Here is a 20165-nt window from a genome sequence, read left to right on the forward strand (position 1 = left end):
CACCAACTCTCTCAGTATCTAAAGCTGCCGGCTGAATCTCATATTCTCAAAGCAAACCAACTATTAATAATGAAGTGGTTGGAGCGAGGACATTTCTTTTCTAAACGTGGACTCAGTGTGATTTCACACTTATTCCCTCCTGGAGGTCTGGTACAAGGTACAATATGACATCAGTCTTTAAGTATAAGTGGAGGAGGATTTTCCACAATATGGGCTTGGGGGCTGTCGCCTTGTGCTGCAATAAGATCACAGAATCCCTACAGTACAGAAGGAGGCCATTCAGCCCATTAAGTCTGCACCGACAACAATCCCACCCAGGCTCTATCCCCACACATTTCCCATGGCCAATCCACCCAACCCGCACATCTTTGGAGTATGGGAGGAAACCGGAGCACCCAGAGAAAACCCACGCAGACACGGGAAGAACGTGCAGACTCCACACAGACAGTGACCCAAGCCGGGAATCAAAACCTGGTCCCTGACGCTGTGAGGCAGCAGTGCTAACCATTGTGCCTCTCATGTAGTGGGGAATAAAGCACAGAGCTGGCCACACGATTTCCCAAAGCATGTTCCTGATCATGAGGCCATTACAGGAGCTGGCACAGTGGTTAGCACTGCTGCCTCACAGCGCCAGGGACCCGGGTTCAATTCCTGGCTTGGGTCACTGTCTGTGTGGAGTCTGCACATTCTCCTCGTGTCTGCGTGGGTTTCCTCCTGGTGCTCTGATTTCCTCCCACATTCTGAAAGACGTGCTGGTTAGGGTGCATTGACCCAAACAGGCGCCAGAGTGTGGCGACGAGGGGAATTTCACAGTAACTTTGTTGCAGTGTTAATGTAAACTGACTTGTGACTAATAAATAAGAAATAAAATAGGAGAAAAACTCCAAGCTCAGATCAACTACAATTTTGCATTTATAAAGCACCTTTAACATCCCAAGGTTACTCAAACTCGAGCGCACAACCTCAGAGCAAAGGGACGCTCCTTTAAAACTGAAAGAAGGAGGAATTTCTCCAGCCAGAGGGTGGTGAATCTGGGGAATTCTTTGCCACAGAGGAGGCCAGGTCATTGAGTGTCTTTAAGACAGAGATAGGTAGGTTCTTGATCAGTAAGGAGATCAAGGGTTACGGGGAGAAGGCAGGAGAATGAGGATGAGAATCATATCAGCCATGACTGAATGGCGGAGCAGTCTCGTTGGGTTGAGTGGCCTAATTCTGCTCCTATACCTTATAGAGTCACAGAGGTTTACAGCATGGAAACAGGCCCTTCGGCCCAACTTGTCCATGTCGCCCTTTTTTTTAAAAACCCCCAAGCTAATCCCAACTGCCTGCATTTGGCCCATATCCCTCTATACCCATCGTACCCATGTAACTATCTAAATGCTTTTTAAAAGACAAAATTGTACCTGCCTCTACTACTACCTCTGGCAGCTTGTTCCAGACACTCACCACCCTCTGTGTGAAAAAATTGCCCCTTTGGACACTTTTGTGTCTCTCCCCTCACCTTAAACCTATGCCCTCTAGTTTTAGACTCCCCTATCTTTGGGAAAAGATACTGACTATCTAGCTGATCTGTGCCCCTCATTATTTTATAGACCTCTATAAGATCACCCCTCAGCCTCCTACGCTCCAGGGAAAAAAGTCCCAGTCTATCCAGCCTCTCCTTATAAGTCAATCCATCAAGTCCCGGTAACATCCTAGTAAATCTTTGGTCTTATGGTGGTCACAGGAGCAGAATGACTCAGAGACACAGACAGAGATATTAGGCCAGATGGTCAGAAACTTGGTCACAGAGATAAGAAGCAACGTAAAAGACGAGAGACTTGATCAACGGGGGTGGAGAGGCGATGATAAATTCTCATGCTCTGCTCCCCTCTCCGTGCCCTGTCTCTCTGCTGGCTGCATGACCCTTACATCTGAGGGAGTGGGTCACCCAGACCTGAAACATGAGCTCAGGTTCTACCTCCCCTCGGAGGCTGGCCGACTGCTGAGCCTCCCTGGCAGTTTCTGTCTCGGTAACTTGACAAACCAAGTGGAGAGTCAATTGTTTGCACATTAAACAGGCAGCAGAGGCAGGGATCAGCTCACCTACAAACAGGCTGGCGCAGAAAGGAAAGAGGTCCAGTTTCATTAAAGGGACAAGTACAGAGGGGGTGGGTGGGGAGGGGAGGGGAGGGGTGTGGAGGCTGAGAGTCAAAAATATCCTGGGACTAGGGTTCATGAATAGAATCTGGTGAACTGGTGCGATGACAATAATCTCTCAATGTCAACAAAACAAAGGAGATTGTCATCGACTTCAGGAAGGGTAGTGGAGGACATGCCTCTTTCTACATCAATGGGGATGAAGTAGAAGTGGTCGAGAGCTTCATGTTTTTAGGTGTCCAGGTAACCAACAACCTGCCCTGGTCCCCCCATGCCACCGCTATATTTAAGAAAGCCCACCAACGCCTCTACTTTCTCAGAAGACTAAGTAAGTCTGGTATGTCCGCTACGACTTTCACAAACTTTTACAGATGCAGCATAGAAAGCATTCTTTCTGGTTGTATCACAGCTCGGTATGGCTCCTGCTCTGCCCAAAACCGCAAAAAACTACAAAGGGTCATGAACAAAGCCCATGAACAACGCAAACCATTCTCCCATCCATTGACCCTGTCTACACTTCCCACTGCCTCGGAAAAGCAGCCAGCATAATTAAGGACCCCACGCACCTCCAACATTCTCTTTTCCACCTTCTTCCTTCGGGAAACAGATACAAAAGTCTGAGGCCACGTAACAACCGACTCAAGAACAGTTTCTCCCCTGCTGCTGTCAGACTTTTGAATGGATCTACCTCGCATTCAGTTGATCTTTCTCTACACCCTAGCTATGACTGTAACACTACATTCTTCACTCTCTCCTTTCCTTCTCTGTGAACGGTATGCTTTGTCTGTATAGCGCGCAAGAAACAATACTTTCCACTGTGTACCAATACATGCAACAATAATAAATCAAATCAAATCAAAAGTTAAAAAGTGTTGCCAATTCTCTGAACACAAACTATGTAATAGGACGGATTTAAACAGAATGAACACCAGGGGGAGGTGTCGATTCAAGGCGAAGGTGATTTCAGATTTGCAAACAATGCTTCTGCTGAATTTGAGGGTAGAATTCAAGATTGTACATTACCTCTGGGATTGTCCTGGCTGGGGGGGGTGGGGGGAGGGGCATCACAGCACAAAATAAATGTCGTCTTACTCTGGAGATCTAAATCTGAAACTGTGAAACCAGCAAAAAGAGAAGGCAACATGGTACTCACCCTTCCTGCCTCTCTGATTCAAGACTTTAAAAAGGAAAACAAAATATTCAGACAAAACATTCAGCCCAGGCACAGCTCCCATTTCACTGTCCCCTCCACCCCACAGCTAGGAGTCATCGCTGGTGTCTCTTTCACAAAGCAATCCACTCAACAAAGAAGAGAGATCAGCAAAAGCAGACAGGTTAGATCACACACACCACGAGTGTGAAGCCTTGTTTGTGTTTTCGACTGGGTGGAGTCCAAACTCTCCGTCACTCCGGTGAACTAAGTCATTGGAGGTTTTAGGCTGAACTCTCAATTTGCCTGAAGGCAAAAATGTGCTCAATGTATCTCTCCTTCACCCACGCCCCCCCCCCTCTCCCCCCCCCCAACTCCGCCACCCCCCACCCCGCCACCCCCCCCCCCCCCCACCCCAGCCTCTCCTCCGGCAGTCCCTCAGGGTTGCGGATGACTTGCCTCCACTTTGCTTCATTCTGAGGTTGCCGATGAGTCCAATGTGTGATCCGCAGACGTGGCCACATGTGCCACTCGACAGGTCGGGTCAGGTGGGTTGTTTGGAGTTCGTACACTCCCTCAAAGCGTTGACTTCACCTCTGCACGTTCCCTATGAAGTCTCTCAATGAGTTCAACACTTTTCCAAAGGAACCCCCTCCATTTTAGTCCGTCACAAGCCAGGGTCTTCGACGGGTCAGTGAAGATGTTTGACCTCTTCAGGGAAGCTCTGAGGCCATAAAATCATCGAATGCCAACAGCGCAGAAGGAGGCCATTCAGCCCATCGAGTCTGCACTGACACAATCCCACCCAAGCCCTATCCCCATTGCCCTATAATCCCATGCATTTACCCTGGTTAGCCCCGCTGACACCAAGGGGCAATTTAGTATGGCCAATGCACCTAACCTGCACATCTTTGGACTGTGGGAGTCAGTAAAGCTTCAGTAAAGCATTTGATAAGGTTCCCCACGGTAAGCTATTGCAAAAGATACGGAGGCATGGGATTGAGGGTGATTTAGTGGTTTGGATCAGGAATTGGCTAGCTGTAAGAAGACAGAGGGTGGTGATTGATGGGAAATGTTCATCCTGGAGTTCAGTTACTAGTGATGTGCCACAAGGATCTGTTTTGGGGCCACTGCTGTTTGTCATTTTTATAAATGACCTGGATGAGGGCGTAGAAGGATGGGTTAGTAAATTTGCGGATGACACTAAAGTCGGTGGAGTTGTGAACAGTGCGGAGGGAAGTGGCAGGTTACAGAGGGACATAGATAAGCTGCAGAGCTGGGCTGAGAGGTGGCAAATGGAGTTCAATGCGGAAAAGTGTGAGGTGATTCACTTTGGAAGGAGTAACAGGATTACAGAGTACTGGGCTAATGGTAAGATACTTGGTAGTGTGGATGAACAGAGAGATCTCGGTGTCTATGTGCATAGATCCCTGAAAGTTGGCACCCAGGTTGATAGGGTTGTTAAGAAGGCGTACGGAGTGTTAGCTTTTATTGGTAGAGGGATTGAGTTTCGGAGCCAGGAGGTCATGTTGCAGCTGTGGTGGTGTGGTGGGAAGGTCTTATGAGGAAAGGCTGAGGGACTTGAGGTTGTTTTCGTTAGAGAGAAGAAGGTTAAGAGGTGACTTAATAGAGGCATACAAGATGATCAGATGATTAGATAGAGTGGATAGTGAGAGCCTTTTTCCTCGGATGGTGACAGCTAACACGAGGGGACATAGCTTTAAATTGAGGGGTGATAGATACAGGACAGATGTCAGAGGTAGGTTCTTCACTCAGAGAGTAGTAAGGGCGTGGAATGCCCTGCCTGCAGCAGTAGTGGACTCGCCAACATTAAGGGCATTTAAATGGTCATTGGATAAACATATGGATGATATTGGAATAGTGTAGGTTAGAGGGGCTTTAGATTGGTTTCACTGGTCGGCGCAACATTGAGGGCCGAAGGGCCTGTACTGCGCTGTAATGTTCTATGTTCTATGAAACCGGAGCACCCGGAGGAAACCCACGCAGACACGGGGAGAATGTGCAGACTCCCACAGACAGTGGCCCAAGTCGGGAATCAAACCCGGGTGCCTGGCGCAGTGAGGCAGCAGTGCTAACCACTGTGCCACCGTGCCGCCTACTCCTTAACCACCAGTTCTATAAAACATCTGGTACTGAGGATTCCCAGGCACTCTTTTACCCTATTAGTGCCCAGAAACCTATCCACTTTATTTGTACAAAGTACATATCCGGTGTCAAGTCAGCTCACACAAGATTTCAACAAGCAATGCATCAAGTCCAAACATGCCACAAGACAAAAATGATGCACAGAACATTTTGTACATTAATTGAGATCAGAATTACTTGACAATGGCAATAAGTTCAGGTTGTTGGACTTAGAAGCATTGTAAACAGATGTGCCTCCAACAGTGATGTTTTACTATTGCGCTCTCAGAATCATGGAATCCCTATAGTGCCGAAGGAGGCCATTCGGCCCATCGAGTCTGCACCGGCCACAATCCCACCCAGGCCCTATTCCCATAACCCTGCTAGTCCCCCTGACACTAAGGTCAATTTAGCATGGCCAATCAATCTAACCCACACAGGGAGGAAACCGGAGCACCCGGAGGAAACCCACACAGACATGGGGAGAATGTGCAAATTCCACACAGACAGTGACCCGAGACTGGAATTGAACCTGGGTCCCTGATACTGTGAGGCAGCAGTGCTAACCACTGTGCCACCGTGCTGCCCCTCTCAATGTGAAAGCGGCAAGGTTCACTTGTACCAGCAGGTTCGAGCACAAACCCTAGGCAGTTCTAGAGCAGCACTCCCACAGTACTGCACTGACAGAGATGCCGTCTTTCGGGTGATCTGATCACTTCTCGGCCTTTTGGTTAAGGTCAAGCGTCAGGTCAAGCCCAAGGTGGTGGGGCAATGCCTCATCTTGTCAGCTTGGATCTTGTTTGTCTCTATTGTGGGGAACATGAACTGGATTCAATTTGAATTGGAATTGTTTTCTGGAGCAAGCAAGGAGATGGATTAAGGACTTGCCCCATCCACTCTGCACATTGGCTTTGTAACTTGAAGAAAGGAATCAAACTTTTAAAAAATATTTTTAAAAAGATGTTCGGGTGGATCATAAGATCCCACAGCATTACTTTGAAAAGCAGGGTTACTGTTCCCAAGTAGTAGAACCATAGAAAATTACAGCTCAGAAACAGGCCTTTTGGCCCTTCTTGTCTGTGCCGAACCATTTTATGCCTAGTCCCACTGACCTGCACTTGGACCATATCCCTCCACACCCCTCTCATCCATGAACCCGTCCAAGTTTTTCTTAAATGTTAAAAGTGACCCCGCATTTACCACTTTATCTGGCAGCTCATTCCACACTCCCACCACTCTCTGCGTGAAGAAGCCCCCCCTAATATTCCCTTTAAACTTTTCTCCTTTCACCCTTAACCCATGCCCTCTGGTTTTTTTCTCCCCTAGCCTCAGCGGAAAAAGCCTGCTTGCATTCACTCTATCTATACCCATCAAAATCTTATACACCTCTATCAAATCTCCCCTCAATCTTCTACGCTCCAGGGAATAAAGTCCCAACCTATTCAATCTCTCTCTGTAACTCAGCTTCTCAAGTCCCGGCAACATCCTTGTGAACCTTCTCTGCACTCTTTCAACCTTATTTACATCCTTCCTGTAACTAGGTGACCAAACTAGTCTGGCCAATGTTTATCCCTCAGCAAGACACCACTAAAATAATAGATTATCTGACCACCGCTGTTTGTGGGATCTTGCTGTGTGTAAATTGGTTGCTGCGTTTCTGGCATTACAACAGTGACTACACTTCAAAAAGTATTTCATTGGCTATAGAGCATTTGGGGCGTCTTGAAGGTGCTATGCTAACAGTCATCAAAAGGGGTTTGTGTCAAAGATCTTCAGACAATGAAGAGTTTGCAATTAGATTAAGGTGCCCGAAGGGTTAATTACTTCTGTTTATGGCTGGAAATCACTCACTGCCTCCTCTCCCTTCAACGGGGGATCAGAGAGATGGGGCCAGATCAGACTCAATGTGATGGCTACTTCTTACTCTCTGTGTTGTTCAGTGAAGGAAAGCAAGGGAACTCGAGCAGTAATCCACAGCACAGTGGCACAGTGGTTAGCACTGCTGCCTCACAGCGCCAGGGGCCCCAGTTCGATTCCTGGCTTGGGTCACTGTCTGTGCGGGAGTTTGCACCTTCTCCCCATGTCTGCATGGGTTTCCTCCGGGTGCTCCGGTTTTCTCTCACAGTCCAAAAGATGTGCAGGTTAGGTGGATTAGCCATGCTAAATTGCCCCTTAGTGTCCCAAGATGTGTAGGTTTGATAGGTCGGCCATGCTAAATTGCCCCTTAAAATCAGGGGGACAAGCAGGGTATGTGGGGTTACGGGGATAGGGCCTGGGTGGGATTGTTGTCAGTGCAGGTTTGATGGGCTGAATGGCCTCCTTTTGCACTTTAGAGATTCTGTGATTGTAGTCATGTACTGTGCATGGACCAGAAGTAGCCACTCTCGACTCTCACTGCAATATGATAGAATAGAGGAGCCCTCATCCTGACTCTAACACCGGGGAGGTGGTGGCATAGTGCTAATGTCACTAGTAAGCCAAAGACCCTTACTAATACTCTGGGGACAGGTGTTCAAATCCCACTGTGGCAACAGAGTTAAATAGCAATACGTCAAGCTGTCAAATCAAGATACTGGCCCAAACATTTGGTCCTGCCTCCGGGATGTTCCCAGGCAGCGGAGGGTGCAGGGCATGTAAAAACCCTGTTAACATTGGCAGGCCACTCACTGTATGGAACAGTCAACAGCCCATTATTGAAGAAAATGTTTAACCGGATTAAGAATGTCTTCTAGAATACAATTTCCTTCTTAGGCAGTACCTGCTGGATCGGGAATGATTTGCTTCCATTCCGGTTCAACACATCTTGACGGACAACAAATGTTGGCCTTGCCAGTGACGCCCACATCCCACGGAAGACTAAAGAGAAAGGAAAGTTCTACCTTAAGTTACTGCGCTGGAGAGCTCCATCTCAACTCCGAGACACGGATTGCAAAGCAATTGTTCTGTTGACATTGGAATCTTTGATAAATGGTCAGAGGAGGCTGGGGAACACTGGAAATAGTTCACTGAGGTAATGACAAAGGTACATACAATATGTGAAATTGTTACAGGTTGTACTGCCATTTCCTCGGTCTAAGTGCTTGGCAGCACTGTTACCTCACAGCGCCAGGGACCCGGGTTCGATTCCCGGCTCGGGTCACTGTCTGTGTGGAGTTTGCACGTTCTCCCCGTGTCTGCGTGGGTTTCCTCCGGGCGCTCCGGTTTCCTCCCACAGTCGGAAAGACGTGCTGGTTAGGTGCATTGGCCGTGCTAAATTCTCCCTCAGTGTACCCAAACAGGCGCCGGAGTGTGGCAACTAGGGAAATTTCACAGTAACTTCATTGCAGTGTTAATGTAAGCCTACTTGTGACTAATAATTAAACTCTTAACTTTACTCAAATTGCGGCTTCTTGTCGGTTCCTGTCCCGGCAAGTTTTAAGCTCGAGACTGGATAAAACACAACCCGACTTTTTCTTGTAAATAACTATGCAAGACGCCATAAAAGAGGTTATGTATTCCGATAAATGCAACATCTCTTCACCACCCCACCCCCACTCTCGCCTTCCCCTCCCTAGGTTAATTGGGCCATTGTTTTCAAATCATGAAGATTACAAACACTGCCAAATCTTTAACCCTGCGGAGTCTGGATTTGCTCAACAATCCCTGAGGAAACATGTGGAACGCTGAAACTGGGAGAGCAAACCAGAAAAGAATGCTGGCAATGCAGGGCAGATGAGTCAATAGTTGAAGAATCTAACCACATTCGCACTCAGGTAACATCCTTCATTCATTCTATCCAATACTTTATTTTAAAGATTACTGTTTTTAAATCTATTTCCTGAAACAACCCATTAACTGGATTGTACAGCACTCAGTGGGCTAGAGTTTAACTCATTCAAAGTTTACTTATTACTGTCACAAGTAGGCTTACATTAATACTGCAATGAAGTTACTGTGAAAATCCCCTAGTCGCCACACTCCGGCGCCAGTTCGGGTACACTGAGGGAGAATTTAGCATGGCCAATGCACCTAACCAGCACATCTTTGGACTGTGGGAGGAAACTGGAGCACCCGGAGGAAACCCACGCAGACACGGGGAGAACATGCAAACTCCACACAGACAGTGACCCAAGCCGGGAATCGAACCCAGCTCCCTGGCATTGTGAGACAGCACTATTAAATGAACCCTTACGGTGCCTTTTTTTAATTCATTTGTGGGACATGGGCATCTCTGGCTGGGCCAGCATTTATTGCCCATCCATAGTTGCCCTTGAATTGAATGGTTTGCTTGGCCATTTCAGAGGGCATTTTAAGATTCAGGCCAGAATGTTACCATCCCACCCGCCATGGACGAGGGGCGAACCATGGAAAGGTCCGTTGACCTCGGGCAGGATTTTACAGCTTCGCAGTGGCTCTGGAGTCACATGTAGGACAGACCAAGTAAGGATGGCAGATTTCCTTCACTAAAGACATTAGTGACCCAGGTGGGTTTTTCCCACCTACACCTGATAACCTTTCACCCCCTTGCTCATCAAGACTCTCTCGCTTGATCATAAAAATATGCATCAAGACTGCTTCCACCACCATTTGAGGAAGAGAGTTCCAAGGATTCACAGTCCTCCAAGAGAAAACAGTTCTCCTCATCATTGTCTTAAACAGTGACCCCTTGTTCAAGACTGTCCCACAAGAGGAAATGTCCTTGCCACATCTATCCCTGTCAAATTTTTGTTAATCAAGTTGTCACTTACTCTTCTAAACTTCAGCAAATGCAAGCCCAGCCTGTCCAACCTTTCTGCATAAGACAATTTGCCCATTCTCAGAATTAGTTGAGGAAGCCTTCCTTGAACGGCTTCCAATGTATTTACATCCTTCCATGAATAAGGAGGCCAATACTGTACAAAGTACCCTCGATGTGGTTTCACCAACGCCCTGTATAACTGAAGCATAACCTCCAAAGATGTGCGGGTTAGGTTGATTGGCCATGCTAAAATTGCCCCTTAGTGTCCTGAGATGCATAGGTTAGAGGGATTAGTGGGTAAATATGTAGGGATATGGGGGTAGGGCCTGGCTGGGATTGTGGTCGGTGCAGACTCGATGGGCCAAATGGCCTCTTTCTGCACTGTAGGGTTTCTATGATTCTCCCTACTTTTGTATTTGGAAATTTAGCATGTCAGCTACGACCCTCATCAACTTTTACAGATGCACCATAGAAAGCATTCTTTCTGGTGGTATCACAGCTTGGTATGGCTCCTGCTCTGCCCAAAACCGCAAAGAACTACAAAAGGTCGTGAATGTAGCCCAATCCATCACGCAAACCAGCCTCCCACCCATTGACTCTGTCTACACTTCCCACTGCCTCGGCAAAGCAGCCAGCATAATCAAGGACCCCACGCACCCCGGACATTCTCTCTTCCACCTTCTTCTGTCGGGGAAAAGATATAAAAGTCTGAGGTCACGTACCAACCGACTCAAGAACAGCTTCTTCCCTGCTGCTGTCAGACTTTTGAATGGACTTACCTTACATTAAGTTGATCTTTCTCTACACCCTAGCTATGACTGTAACACTACATTCTGCACTCTCTCGCTTCCTTCTCTATGAACGGTATGTTTTGTCTATTTGGCACGCAAGAAACAATACTTTTCACTGTATATTGATACACGTGACAATAATAAATCAAATCAAATCAAATATTCAATTCCCCTCGCAATAAGCAAGAACATTCTATTAGCTTTCTGAATCAGTTAATTCCTAATTTCTGATGAGCTTCAGAACCACTTTGTGTTGGAGCCGCAGTGTAACCAAAACCCGAATGGCAATGTGCCTTTCACCCCAGTTGGGCACTGCTATTTATTTTTCCAGTCAACGAAACTTCAGCTGTTTCGAATGCACAAGATGGGCCTATTACTCGGTGTACAGGTTCAGTTCCTGTTTAGATCCCATGTTAGTGACAGTTGAATGTTTGAGGACAAATACATTTGGTGTTTAGGGTTTGCGAACGATCAGTGTTAAGTGTCAGTGCGATATTTACAAAAGGAAGTGTGCATGCTTAAAACAAAGCTCTAGAAATTGCATTCAGCGCCGAACCAGATCTCAAAGATAGTTCTCAGAAACAAACTAAATACAAATGTATTCAAGAGACGCTGGAGAGAGCACTTGAGGTGAATGGGATCAAAGGTTATGGGGAGAAAACAGGATCAGGCTGTTGAGTTGGATGATCAGCCATGATCGTGATGAATGGGGGAGCAGGCTCGAAGGGCCGAATGGCCTCCTCCTGTTCCTAGGTTTCTATGTCAACTCCAAACATTCCTCTTGACTTGCAATATATGATCTCTCTTCAACAGATCTTAATCATCGCTCTCATTTTCTGCTGTTGCCATTCACACCTCCTCTGGACCAATCTATTTCCTCCTTCTCATTTCCCCTTTTCTACATTCTACCTCTGTCCCATTTCACCCCCCTCCCCTCCCCCCACACCTTCATCTGTCACAGCTGACAGCTTCTCTGTCATTTGGCCATTCACACCCTTTATTCTCTCTGGGCTGCCATTAGCAGCCATTCCCCTTGTTTCTGTGGCTATGACTCATCTTTCATTCCCTCACCCTGCAGTATAAACATCTCCCACTTTCTATGCCTTTTAGCTTTGACAAAGGGTCGTCTGGACTCATGAGAACACAAGAAATAGGAGCAGGAGTAGGCCATCTAGCCCCTCGAGCCTGCCCCGCCATTCAATAAGATCATGGCTGATCTGAAGTGGATCAGTTCCACTTACCCGCCTGATCCCTATAACCCCTAATTCCCTTACCGATCAGGAATCCATCTATCCGTGATTTAAACATATTCAACGAGGTAGCCTCCACCATTTCAGTGGGCAGAGAATTCCAGAGATTCACCACCCTCTGAGAGAAGAAGTTCCTCCTCAACTCTGTCCTAAACTGACCCCCCTTTATTTTGAGGCTGTGCCCTCTCATTCTAGTTTCCTTTCTAAGTGGAAAGAATCTCTCCATCTCTACCCTATCCAGCCCCTTCATTATCTTATAGGTCTCTATAAGATCCCCCCTCAGCCTTCTAAATTCCAACGAATACAAACCCAATCTGCTCAGTCTCTCCTCACAATCAACACCCCTCATCTCTGGTATCAACCTGGTGAACCTTCTCTGCACTCCCTCCAAGGCCAATATATCCTTCTGCAAATAAGGGGACCAATACTGCACACAGTATTCCAGCTGCGGCCTCACCAATGCCCTGTACAGATGCAGCAAGACATCTCTGCTTTTATATTCTATCCCCCTTGACTCGAAACGTCAGCTCTTCTCTCTCCTTACAGATGCTGCCAGACCTGCTGAGATTTTCCAGCACTTTTTCTTTTGGACCAATCTGTTGTTGTATTACCATCCCCCTTACACTATTATCCCTTTATCCCATTTAATCCACCTTCCACTCCACCACAGCCCTATCTATTCTCCCAGATCCTTTCCTCTTTCCTGCCTCTGCTGAGAAGTTTTCACGCACTTTATAAATAGCATTCCCACTGTTACCAAATGATGAACCCTCTTGACTCTGTCCTAAAGGTCTCTCTTGGATTTGCTGAGCTTACTAAAGACCTTGAACCAGGCCCTCTCATGTTGACCTAGCAGGACGTTAGCTTTTGGCGGGAATTCTCCAGCTGTTCACGCCAGCGGGATTCTCCGGTCCCGCCAGTGGCGCACCCCGTGCCGTGGGTTTCCTGAAAGCGTGGGATGCCTTCGTTGGGAATTCCCATTGACGGCTACGGGACCAGAGGATCCCGTCACCAGCGACTGGCATGCAATATCCCAGAAAAGCGCTGAGGGGAGGGCAGGGAATTTCGCCCTTTATTACAAAGGCATTGGAATATGAGAGTAAGGAAGCCTAACGCAATGATATAGAGCTTGGTGCGACCATACAAAGTTACAGTTAAAGTTAAAAGTAAACTTTATTTATTAGTCACAAGTAAGGCTTACATTAACACTGCAATGAAGTTACTGTGAAATTCCCCTTGTCGCCACACTCCGGCGCCTGTTCAGGTCAATGCACCGAACCAGCACGTCTTTCAGAATGTGGGAGGAAACCGGAGCACCTGGAGGAAACCCACGCAGACACGGGGAGAATGTGCAGACTCCACACAGACAGTGACCCAGGAATCGAACCCGGGTCCCTGGCACTGTGAAGCAGCAGTGCTAACCACTGTGGTACCGTGCCGCCCCTGGGGAGTCCTGGGAGTACTGTGAACAACTCTACTCTCTTAACAAATGTTACACTTGCTTTCAGGCGAATGCAACAAAGGTTCAGTGGATTGATTCCTGCAGGGCTAAGAGGATTGTCCTGTGATAAGAGATTGAGTGGACTAGGCCAACGTTCTCTCGGTTGAATGAGAGGGAATCTTATTGAGATGCAAAACTCTTAAAGGACATGAGTGGATTTATACTCGGAGGACACTCCAGTGCAGGAGAGGGCTGCACTGGCTTTTGCACTGAGGGTCTATGTAATAACTTCACGGAGGTGAAAGTCCCGTCACCAAGTTACTTTATTTACACCATACATCTGTACACAGCCAGCTCTCCAGTTGCTCCCTGCTGAATGCAGGCTGGGAGTCTGACACACCTGCTTTAAATAGGGAGCATGAGGCCCCCTGATTTAACCATCATTTAAGACTCATCAGATAGTTCATACTCTAGCAAGCCAACCTCATTAGTCTGGCTGAAGTCAACACAGTAAGGAGTCTAACAACACCAGGTTAAAGTCCAACAAGTTTATTTGGTAGCAAACGCCACTAGCTTTCGGAGCGCTGCTCCTTCGCTCCGAAAGCTAATGGCGTTTGCTACCAAATAAACCTGTTGGACTTTAACCTGGTGTTGTTAGACTCCTTACTGTGTTTACCCCAGTCCAACGCTGGCATCTCCACATCATGAAGTCATCACAGCCTACCTGCTCTCTCAGGCAGATGTTAATGGCCCCATGGCATTATTTCGAGAAGAGAAGGGGAGAGAACCCTGCCATTCCAATCAATGGTTATCCCTGAACCAAAGTCAGTTACATGCCCCTGGAATCACGAGGCTCAATGCTGCCCTTTAAAGATGTGCGGGTTGGGTGGATTGGCCATGCTAAATTGCCCCTATTGTCAGGGGGACCAGCAGGGTAAATATGTGGGGTTATGGGAATAAGGCCTGGGTGGGATTGTGGTTGGTGCAGACTCGATGGGCCAAATGGCCTCCTTCTGCACTGTAGGGATTCTATGATTCTATGAAAACACAATTTCAAAATTATGCAATCTGGCAAGATTGAAATTGGTACCTGATGCGTTATGCAATCAAGTGACCTAATTCCAGCCTGTTTTCCCAGGGGCTGCATCATCTTACAGTTACAAAGAAAACAGCAAACCTCGCGACACTGCCAAACCCTCATCAGGTACCAAGCTATCGGAGCACACCGTTGCAATGGTTATTAAACTGTAACTCAATAAGAGCAGCCGTGTGAAAGATAAACCCATCCAAAACAGAGACGGTGGGGTTCCTGTGAAGACTACGTCTTAAAGTGCAAGATGACTTCAAGTTTAAAGTTTTAAGTTTACTTATTAGTGTCACAAGTAGGCTGACATTAACACTGCAATGAAGCTACTGTGAAAATCCCCTAGTCGCCCCTTCAAGGGTCTTGTGGAAGTTTCTGACTTACACGGGAGGATTTTTAAAAATAAACTTTCAAATGAGACAACTCACAGATGCCCGATTCTTGGGTCATCAGAATCCTGACCTGTATTTTATATTTGTTGCAACGCTGAAGCACGAATTCTGTGGAGATTCGCTGCCACAGAAATTATTTCATGAACTTGTATTCATAAAGCACCATTAACACAATGGGCAGAGATTCTCCAACCACGCCCACAGCTGGGATTCTCCAGTCCCGCCGCAGTGAATGGGGTTTTGGCTGAGTGCCAAATTCTCCATTCTCGCCAGCAGTGGTGGCGGGGTGTATGAGACTGAAGACTTCCAGCCAATAAAACGTCACAAATGCTTTAGAGGGACGTTACCAAACAACTTCAGGAAGCGTAAAGGAGAACATGCTCCTGTCTACATCAGTGGGGACAAAGTAAAAAGGGTCGAGAGCTTCAAGTTTTTAAATGTCCAAATCACCAACAACCTGTCCTGGTCCCCCCACGCCGACACTATAGTTAAGAAAGCCCACCAACTTTCTCAGGAGACTAAGGAGATTTGGATGTCAGCTACAACTCTCACCAACTTTTACAGATGCACCATAGAAAGCATTCTTTCTGGTTGTATCACAGCTTGGTATGGCTCCTGCTCTGCCCAAGACCACAAGGAACTACAAAAGGTTGTGAATGTAGCCCAATCCATCACGCAAACCAGCCTCCCATCCATTGACTCTGTCTACACTTCCTGCTGCCTCGGCAAAGCAGCCAACATAATTAAGGACCCAACGCACCCCCAACATTCTCTCTTCCACCTTCTTCCATCGGGAAAAAGATACAAAAGTCTGTATGACTCCATACCAGCTGACTCAAGAACAGCTTCTTCCCTGCTACCATCAGACTTTTGAATGGACCTACCTTGCATTAAGTTGATCTTTCTCTACCCTACCTATGACTGTAAGATTACATTCTGCACTCTCTCCCTTTCCTCCTCTATGAACGGTATGTCTTATCTGTATAGCGCACAAGAAACAATATTTTTCACTGTATACTGATACATGTGACAATAATAAATCAAATACATTGGTCACTGAGCCATATAGGGAAACATGAGGGCTGATGGCCCAAGCTTGGTCAAAGAGGCAGGTTATAAAGAGTGTCTTATAGGAGGAAAGGGAAGTAGAAAGGTGGACGGGTTTAGGGAGGGAATGCCAGAGCTTGTGACCTTGACAGCTGAAGGCCCACCAATGGGAGAGTGATTAAGATATTCCGGGGTGTGGGCGTCGTTGGATAGGCTAGCATTTGTTGCCCAGTCTTCATTGCCCTCGAGAATAATACTTTGTGGAGAAACTGATAGAGAATGACCTCCCCAAGCCCGCTAACCAGGCATAACTGAGGTGGTGAATTGGTGGATATGTGCTACACACCACTGGTAATGCTGCCATTGACAGACCCCTGTAGATAAATAACTGCTAACTGGATTAAGAAGATTAAACCATTCCTTAAGCAAAGCCTGTCATCTGCTGCTAAGCTAAGCTTAATGGACAGAACTAATTGTAGTTTAAGGGTCTTATATTATACAGAGTTCCTGCTCTGCCCAAGACCGCAAGAAACTACAAAAGGTCGTGAATATAGCCCAATCCATCACACAAACCAGCCTCCCATCCGTTGACTCTGTCTACACTTCCTGCCACCTCGGAAAAGCAGCCAGCATAATTAAGGACCCCACGCACCCCGGACATTCTCTCTTCCACCTTCTTCCGTTGGGAAAGAGATACAAAAGTCTGAGGTCACGTACCAACCAACTCAAGAACAGCTTCTTCCCTGCTGCTGTCAGATTTTTGAATGGACCTACCTCATATGAAGCTGAGCTTTTTCTAGCTATGACTGTAGCACTACATTCTGCTCCCTCTCTTTCTCTATGAACGGTATGCTTTGTCTGTATAGCGCGCAAGAAACAATACTTTTCACTGTATACTAATACATGTGACAATAATAAATCAAATCAAATCAAAATCAAAACAAATCAAATCAAAGTCTGGCACATAAGATTAATGAGGTACATCCCCCCACACACAGCGGTGTAAGAATGACCCAGACGCAGGGTCAATGTGGTTCTGAGCCGTGGTGCCATCCCGTAACTGACACCCTCCCAATACTAATCTGAACTAAAATTGACAGATTGATATTTACGCGTTTGCACGGTGTAACTGGATTACGTCCACAGCTGCTTACTGCCCGGCAATGCTTGGTTCGCTTTCTCTTGTTCAGTCAGAAGATTAAATGTGATTCGTGCAACAATCACCAGACACAAATGTTGTGGTGCATCAGCCTCACACACACACTGACCGAGCTCGACCTCTGAAGGAACTGGAGAGAGAGTATTGGATTTCTGTGCCATCGCTCATGAACCCAGGACGTCACCTGGTGCGAGTGCGGTCGCTGTTTGTAAAGCAAGGGATCGTCACACACAAATTGTGCACAGCAAACTCCCACACACACATAAAAACATAGAATTCCTACAGTGCAGAAGGAGGCCATTCAGCCCATCGAGCCTGCACCGACCACAATCCCACCCAGGCCCAATCCCCGTAACCCCACACATTTACCCCGTTAATCCCTCTAACCTACGCATCCTGGGACACTAAGGGGCAATTTAGCATGGCCAATGCACCTAACCCGCATATCTTTGGATTGTGGGGGGAAACCGGAGCACCCAGAGGAAACCCACGCAGACACAGGGAGAATGTGCAAACTCCACACAGACAGTGACCCAAGGTGGGAATCAAACCCGGGTCCCTGGCGCTGTGAGGCAGCAGCACTAACCACTGTGCTGTCCTTAAAGTTTATTTATTAGTGTCACAAGTAGGCTTACATTTACACTGCAATGAAGTTACTGTGAAAATCCCCTAGTCACCACACTCCGGCGCCTGTTCAGATATACTGAGGGAGAATTTAGCATGGCCAGTGCACTTAACCAGCACTTAAAGTTCATTTATTAGTGACACAAGTAGGCTTACATTAACACTGCAATGAAGTTACTGTGAAAATTTTCTTTCGGACTGTGGGAGGAAACCGGAGCATCCGAAGGAAACCCACTCAGACACGGGGAGAACATGCAAACTCCGCACAGACAGTGTTTGGGGTTGTACCTCATTAACCTTATGTGCACAAGGATCGAAGGATTCAAACCCGGGTCCTTGGCGCTGTGAGGCAGCAGTGCTAACCACTGTGCCGCCGGGCCATCCACATGGTTTGAATTATTAGCTTTTGATGTTGTTTGAGGAATAAAAGTTGGCCAGGGCATCAGGTAAACTCCAGCCACCTTCCCTCCTGAATTGTGCTATTCAATCTTGAACTTTCACCTGAGCAGACAGGGAAAGTCCATCAGAAAAGCAGGACCTTTCTACAGTGCATCACTGCAGAAGGTACAAAGGAGATTCACCAGGATGCTGCCTGGGGTGGAAGATTTAAATGATGAAGAGAGGATGGATAGGCTTGGATTGTTTTCATTGGAGCAGAGGGCTGTCCTGATTGAGATTATGAGAGACATGGACAGTGGACAAGGAGCCACTGTTCCTCTGAGTTGAAGGGTCAGTCATGAGGGGACATAGATTCAAGGTGAGGGGAAGGAGGTTTAGGGAGGATGTGAGGAAAACCTTACTTACCCAGAGGGTGGTGATGGTCTGGAATGCGCTGCCTGGGAGAGTGGTGGAGGCGGGTTGCCTCACATCCTTTAAAAAGTACCTGAATGAACACTTGGGACGTCATAACATTCAAGGGTAAGTGCTGGTAAATGAGATTAAGTGGGAGGTCAGGTGTTTCTCACGTATCGGTGCAGGCTCGATGTGCCTCTTCCGCACTGTATGATTATATGATTCTATGGAACCTGCATCTATATAGCACCTTTAACATAGGAAAGCCTCACAAGGTCATTTAAGGAGCTTTATTGAGTCATTATCGAGCTTTATTGAGCCATAGTAAGGAAATAAAAACAGAAAATGCTGGATAAACTCAGCAGGTCTGGCAGCATCTGTGGAGAGTGGAACCGAGTTAATGTTTTGAGTCCAATCTGACTTCTTCTTCACAACAAGGAGATGGTAGGACAGGGTAAGTCAAAGGTGTAGGTTATAAGGAGCATCTTAAAGAAAGGGGAAAAGGCGGAGAGGTTTAGGAAGGGAATTCCAGAGCCAGGGACCAAGGCAACCAAAGGTGCGGCCACTGATGAGGGAGCAATTAAAATTGGGGATTGAGCAAGAGGCGAGAATTGGAGGAGTGCAGAGATGTCGGTGGGGTTGTTGAGCTGGAGGAGATCATAGAGGTAGGATGGGGCAAGGCCACATAACATACTGAGAGATCCTGCGTATGCGAAGCCCTGTTTGCTTCAGTCTATGCAAAGGCTTCATTTTAAGATATTTCTGCCTATGCAGCTAACTCTGCTAACTTGACTACATGTAGGATCAGAAAGCTAAAGGTTAGCTAGAAATTGACTGCATTCCTAAAGGGTACACATTGCAGGCAAACAATGGTCCCATAACAGCAGCTGCAAGGATTGTTTGTCTATGATGGAGACAGGTTGCGACGAACATTTACAATAATGAGATGAGGGTTGAAATAGAGTTTGGATTTTAGCGTGTGTGTTTTCAGTTTGAGATCCAGTTCAGTGTGTTCAAGATCAGTACAGAGCTTGGCTGAGTTGCCAGTCTCCAAGTTTGCTTTTTCTTCTGTCATGTTAATCTTTTTAAGTTGGGCGCCACGGTGGCACAGTGGTTAGCACTGCTGCCTCACAGCGCCAGGGACCCGGGTTCGATTCTGTGTGGAATTTGCACGTTCTCCCTGTGTCTGCATGGGTTTCCTCCGGGTGTTCCAGTTTCCTCCCATACTCCAAAGATGTGCGGGTTAGGTGGATTGACCATGCCAAATTGCTCCTTAGTGTCAAAGGACTAGCTAGGTAAATGCATGGGGTTATGGGGATAGGGCCTGGGTGGGATTGTGGTCGGTGCAGGCTTGATGGGCCGAATGGCCTCCTTCTGCACTGTAGGATTCTATGATTCTAAGTTCTGTTCAATAAAAGAAAACCATTTTAAAAC

The 20165-nt window shown here is 47.0% G+C and overlaps 1 protein-coding gene across 6 annotated transcripts in view; it reads right to left on the reverse strand.

The window, feature by feature from the left end:
* LOC144494736 (coronin-2B-like) overlaps positions 1-20165 on the reverse strand; it is a 155463-nt gene that overhangs the window by 48742 nt on the left and 86556 nt on the right. For 3 of the 6 annotated variants that reach the window (XM_078214013.1, XM_078214015.1, XM_078214014.1), the window contains one exon: positions 8193-8290. The exons of 2 other annotated variants lie outside the window; for them this stretch is intronic. In XM_078214013.1, coding sequence (XP_078070139.1) covers positions 8193-8279 — 87 coding nt within the window. In that variant the 5' untranslated portion in view covers positions 8280-8290. Of the gene's footprint in view, positions 1-3292; positions 3499-8192; positions 8291-20165 lie in introns of those variants that run through there. One more of the 6 variants, XM_078214019.1, reaches the window with a different exon arrangement.

This window comes from Mustelus asterias, chromosome 6, assembly GCF_964213995.1.
Source record: "Mustelus asterias chromosome 6, sMusAst1.hap1.1, whole genome shotgun sequence".
NCBI classification, from domain to species: Eukaryota; Metazoa; Chordata; class Chondrichthyes; order Carcharhiniformes; family Triakidae; genus Mustelus; species Mustelus asterias.